The 6084-nt window shown below is 26.1% G+C and overlaps 1 protein-coding gene across 2 annotated transcripts; it reads right to left on the minus strand.

The window, feature by feature from the left end:
• Positions 1-1111: 1111 nt before the first annotated feature.
• LOC107882394 lies at positions 1112-4128 on the minus strand. Of its 2 annotated transcripts, XM_016800668.2 has the most exons (5): positions 3934-4128; positions 3371-3565; positions 2980-3138; positions 2621-2788; positions 1112-1440 (listed from the first exon to the last, which is right to left on the minus strand). In XM_016800668.2, exons 2-5 carry the CDS (start codon positions 3470-3472, stop codon positions 1270-1272), a joined length of 600 nt encoding a protein of 199 aa, XP_016656157.1. In that variant the 5' UTR covers positions 3473-3565; positions 3934-4128; the 3' UTR covers positions 1112-1269. The 2 variants fall into 2 exon arrangements, with proteins under 2 accessions (XP_016656157.1, XP_029346838.1); XM_029490978.1 differs by lacking the exons at positions 2980-3138; positions 3934-4128 and having other exon boundaries at positions 3371-3737.
• Positions 4129-6084: the final 1956 nt, after the last annotated feature.

The following is a 6084-nucleotide window of genomic DNA, read 5'->3' on the forward strand; positions in this document are numbered from 1 at the left end:
AAGTTGAAATCGACATTCCCACATTTTTAATTTTAACTTCTCCGAAAATTAAAATATAACAATTTTTATATAGGTACTCTTTTTTCAATATGACGTTTTTAGGAATTTGGGAGATAATATCAAAAATATCGGAAAATCAATTTCAAGTAGACTTGACAACAAATTCAAATCTGTTTTCAATATTCTTATCGCTTCATAAGATCAATTGGTATGTTTAGCAATAAACACGTCAAAAATACTATGTCCCCGTAAGTTAGACAAAAACAGAAAATCACGGTATCGAATCCCCTTAAATTTGAATTCAATGATATAATATAGAAAAACGTTTCTTAGCGAAAACGGTCAGCCAGCCTACGTTATTACTAAGTATATTTGATGAAATTATTGTGAACTAAGTAATTTATATAATATAAATTATTTACGTGGAACGTTGTTTTTAATTTTCAATTCTTAGCTATACAATTAGAACATTTTTTAAATTTTTAACTCCGAAATAATTATTAGATTTTAAATTTGATAAATGTTGCCAAAACTTGAACTTTAAATCCTTATAAATAAAATTGTGCATTTTTAAGTAGTGGTAGACAAACTTGCAAGGAATCTTGAAATTTATTTTCAAATCTTAGATTTAAAAATAATTTTTAATGAATTTTCAAATCAATTTCGTGATTTTTACATACCTACCTATTCCTTAAAAATTTGAACTTTACTTGCTTATAAAAATAAATTGTGACTATGAATTTTTAATATTTTTCAAATGCCATTGTAACAATATATTAGGAGTCCTGAACTAAACTTTCCAGCTTTTAATATAAACATTTTTATTGACATTTACAGAAAAAAAAAACTAAACAATTTTAAACTGAAAATTTCCATTGCAGTGCTAAACAAATCAAAATATTTTTAAAATTCTATCAGTATAAAAAATGCTAATATAATTAACCATTAAGAATGTCATGTGTCCCGTTTTCACCTACTTTTTATTTTGTTTTTCCCGGCACTTTTGAAAACTATTAGGTATTTTTTACTTAACACACACATCATTGTTAAATAAATACATTCATCACTCCGCTCAGAATCTAAAATAAACCTACTAAGAAAAATATAAAACTTATATACTGCACACAACTTTATTTATCCCGTTTACCTATTACAAAAATCTAAGTAATAACACACAAATAAATTGAATGACAACAATAGCTAAATGTGCAATATTCATCTGTACGTGAAAATGAATAATATTAAGATAGGTTTATTGTAATTTAATGTTTAGTCAGTTTCCCAAGGCCGCTTCACCTCTACAATTGCCATAAAACATCCATAGACAATTTTTTGTTTGGTAAAATGAGCACTAAATCTGTATGTTCCATAAAAAAATGTCTTTGGAAAATTGGTTAACTCGAAAACAGCAGTATTTATGCCAGGCCCTTTATAAAAACCCTGTAAACATAAATAAAATTTATTTATAGTATATTTAAATATAGTATTTAATACTATATTTTTTTATTTTTAAGTTAAAGGGATAGGAAGCGGTGATTTTCTATCTTTGTCTACCACACGTGAAAAATACGGATTTAGATGTGTTTTCATTCCAACGTACCGATTGATCTAGTGAAGCTATAATAATTCTAAAAACTGATTTAAATTTGTCGTCATGTTTTCTTGAGACTTTCCCATGTTTTTGATTTTATTCCCTAAATCCTAAAAAGGTCGTACTAAAACATGAAATGGAATATTCAAATTTTTTAAGAAAATAATAAAAAAAAAAATTATCTTGAAAATTTAATCTCAGTAGACTTGACTACAAATGCATATATGTTTTTAAAATTATTATTGCTTTACTAGATCAATAGGTTGAAATGAAGACACGATTAAATTTCTATGTGTGTGCTCGAAAAAGACAAAATCACCACTTGCAATCCCCTCAACTAGTACATATAATATATTATAAACATTTTAAATGTATAAATAAATAGTTTTATTTTTTTATATATCATAATATATTTTGCGTAATACTTACTAATAATCGATTAGCAAGAACTTAATTAATAATAAATATAAAATGTATGAAAAAAACTTGGAGATGGGTAGGTTTATAGGAGTTTTGTATAATTAATAATTTATGTTTCAATTGAGAAAATTGATTAATAATTTAACTTTAAAAAAAAACAATTACAAGAAGCTTTTTACTTACTTATAAATTGTCCAGATATTCTTTTAATCATATATATATATAGTTATATAATATGCTCACGCTTTAAGAAGCATTTTAATGATTTTTTTAGAATTTTTTTTAAATACAAAACAACTTTCTGATTGTCCAACATATTATTTACAAAGTCCAATTTCCAATTCAATGTATAAAAGATGGAAATGTGTCAAATGTGTCAATGACCCATACAAAAATGTATTAATTTAAGTACAATATAAAACCATAATAATTGATCTCCGAAGTTCAGTTTTAAATGGGTGTATAATGGTGTATAGTAAGTGACAAGTGGGTCACAATACGTTATTATGAAGATTAAAATCTTAATAATCCATAATATGCAATAAAATTATCGGTTTGAAGATTTTAATGCTTAATATATTATTTTATAATTCAACAAAACTTTCATACCACGGGAATAGGACAAGTGGCATTGTAGATTCCTAGACCATCCATGATTGGAGTCCAAGCACGTCCAAAGAACATTTTGAGTGCTGAGCATGCTTTGGGCGTCTTATAAAAATAAGCATTCTCCTTCCAACCACCAATAGAATCTTTTACCGCAAAATCAAATTCTAACTATAAATAAATTATCTAATTTTAGCCAAATTTAATTTATATCTATATAAAACAATAAGACAAACTTCCACAATATTAGTATTATAGTATGTACTTGTACTAGATATGAAAATTAGTTTTTCGAGCCATATAATTCAAAATTAGTTCAATAATATATTATTAAATGTAATAATAATAATAAATATATTTACATCAAGTGAATCATCAAATTGTTCGAGGTGTGTTATGTTACCTTTAATTTCTGAAGTATTGGTAGTCTTTTTACTTAGGTAAAAATTAAATTGATTTATATTATTAGACGGGACGGAAGTGCAACGCATCATTGCTAAGAATTTTATTCGGTACTTGCCCTGAAGAAAAATATATAATAGTTATTCGTTTTAATTACCTTGTAGCCTATTATAGTATTAATAGTAGTATTATTTTTTTTTATCATATTAATATAATATAAATCATATATTATCAACATTATATTATAGTACCTATTAGAGAACATTCGTTCGTTTAAATGAGATGGTGTCTAATGAATTGATTAAGACAATTGACACAATAAAAATAATGTTATCAAATAGATATACTTACAACTGGCAGTTGTGGTAAAAACAAAGGTTTACCTGTATCTGAAATAACAACAGTTACAAAAACCACAAGAGTAATTATTAACAAACACTTCATCTCTAACATATTATTTGCACATAAATTCCAACTTATCTAACCCAGTTTACTTTTCAACTGTTAGTCAGAATACAATGAAGGCGAATCGCCTTGGCACGGCCACTAAAATATATTTATATTAAAATTAATGTCGAATTATGTAGTATCGTGATTTAAATGAATTGTAACTCATAATTTTCCATTTGTAATTGTATACATTGTACGAATATTATTTTTGTTTATTAACCTTGCTTTCTGCAGTACTGTTGCAGGCTAGGTATGTCTAGCAATATAACAAACTATTGTTATAAAACAGATTACACAGTTTAATTATTATCTGAACATAGAAACTAATTAAACATAGATAATTTTGCATTGTTATATACAGTGTTTTCAATTTTTTAAAAATAATATTTTTTTGTTTCGCTTAACAAAGCTTAACGATTGTATTTTATTCATACACTAGTATGAGTATAAAATACAAAACTTACTTGTTTTGGAATGATGATCTAATAGATATTTTTTTTTCAGTAGACACAGACTTTTCACATACGAGACAATATATAATCTTTCTATCTGATGAAAATACTTCTTTATTTTCATTATAAGGAGCGATCCAATTCAAAATTAGACTTTTTAAATTTAATTTTATTTTAGGCATTTCAACGAATACGTTCACGGTCGGTTTGTGCGGTCAAACTGATCACAGAAATAGGTACTAAGGTATCAACAGGTAAACGCATACGAATTGTTGAACTATACAATTGCCACCATATATATACATATATATATATAGACGCTTATCACTTTCGTGCAGTAATTTGAGCTAGAAAATTCCAGACGAGCGATAAACAATATAGATCAGTGGTTCCCAACCGGGGGGGGGGGGAATTCCCCCCTAGGGGGGAATTTCTGTACTGCTTGGGGGGGAATTTAGTGATGACAAAATAACAAGAAATATTTTATTTATAAAATTAAAAACAATAAATTAGTTTTCGGACGGTCGCCTATTGATAACAATTTTACGAGTATTTTATAATGATTGACCTATGCAGGTAATGTAATATTAAAAGGTACAACATTATTATATAACCTAATCATTCTAATCTAATATTTATTCGACTATTCTATTTTCGGGCTATCTGTCGGCCTCCGATAACGGATAATGGAATCCAAATATACGTAATATGACATGACTTCACGTTAATGTTAAATTAGTTAATAAAAAATAATTATTTCGTATCATTAAAACAAAAAAAGGTCTTTTTAATTCTAATTTAAGGGGGGCATAGGATTTTTGAAAATTTACAAGGGGTGCATAGAATAAAAAAGGTTGGGAACCACTGACATAGATAATACACCTTTATACTTCTAAAAAATATTGATTTGTACATTTGATTACGTGAAGTATACAAAATTGCAAAAAATTGCAAAAACATTAAAAATTGCAATAAATTGCCACATAAAATTAAACAGAAAGACAGTAATTAATACAAATCGTATACATATTTGATCAGATTTGATTTATCTTAACTACAAAAAAAGTTGCAATGTCAATTAAATCTGGTCTTTAGTTATAATATATACGGTGGCATAATTTCAGATAATAGTTGGGGGTAGGGGAACAAAGTTTTTTACAATCAAATAAAAACTAAAAATAAAAGTATTCAGTCCACCCTCTTTCTCCACTTACAATGTAGTCTCAATTCAATCACTATCTATATTAATTAAAATATATTATTATCATTAGAACAAATTGAATAGTAACGTTTCTGTTCACCAAGTGTTAAGGAATGGTTGATTTGTTTACAGAATTTTAATTTTTTATCTTATAATATAATATAGTATAATATACTACCGTATACATTTTATTTCGGCACCAACACATTATATTTGAACCTAATGACTATAAATAGGTTTTAATTTATATCGATACAATTATTTTTTTTTATTTCTTTTTGAAATTAAAAATATTTTATAGTAACCTTTATACACTAAACAACTAGCGTAGCGGGTTACCTTTATAAAAGTATTATTCTTAGGAAAAGACTCACATTTTAAATCAATAATATAAATAATTGTAGTAGTGACAGAAAATACAATAATAAAGTACTGATTACATTTTATTTATCTACAGCACTTGATAGAATACATCTCTATCAATCCATTACATTATAGGTATTATTTAAGATTTAAACAATTGTATATGATTATTGAAATTATTATTATATTATATTATAATAAAATTAATATTTATATACGTAAAAAACTGTTTTTTTTTTAAAATTATATTAATGTACCTCCATTTCATATATTTAATTGTTTGATTTGTTTTTCGTAATTTTTCAAACTGCTCAATTTTTCGTTTTACCTAGTGACAGTTAAGTGTTTTTTACATTCTATTCGTTTCTAAGGTGATATAAAAAACGTTACCTACGCAAAATCAGTTATAAAATAAAAATATCTGTACCCAAAAACATATTTATGTTAAGAGGATGTCAGCGCACTATTAGTTTTCTCTCTCTGGCCCACGCGCAACATAGACAAAACGCATTTACGCCAAATCATATTTTCTATGCGTTTGAGTAATCCTAGTAGTAAAGTCACCTATTACAAAAAAGATAGAGAATAATACTTTGAGG

This window comes from Acyrthosiphon pisum, chromosome A2, assembly GCF_005508785.2.
Source record: "Acyrthosiphon pisum isolate AL4f chromosome A2, pea_aphid_22Mar2018_4r6ur, whole genome shotgun sequence".
Classification (NCBI taxonomy): domain Eukaryota; kingdom Metazoa; phylum Arthropoda; class Insecta; order Hemiptera; family Aphididae; genus Acyrthosiphon; species Acyrthosiphon pisum.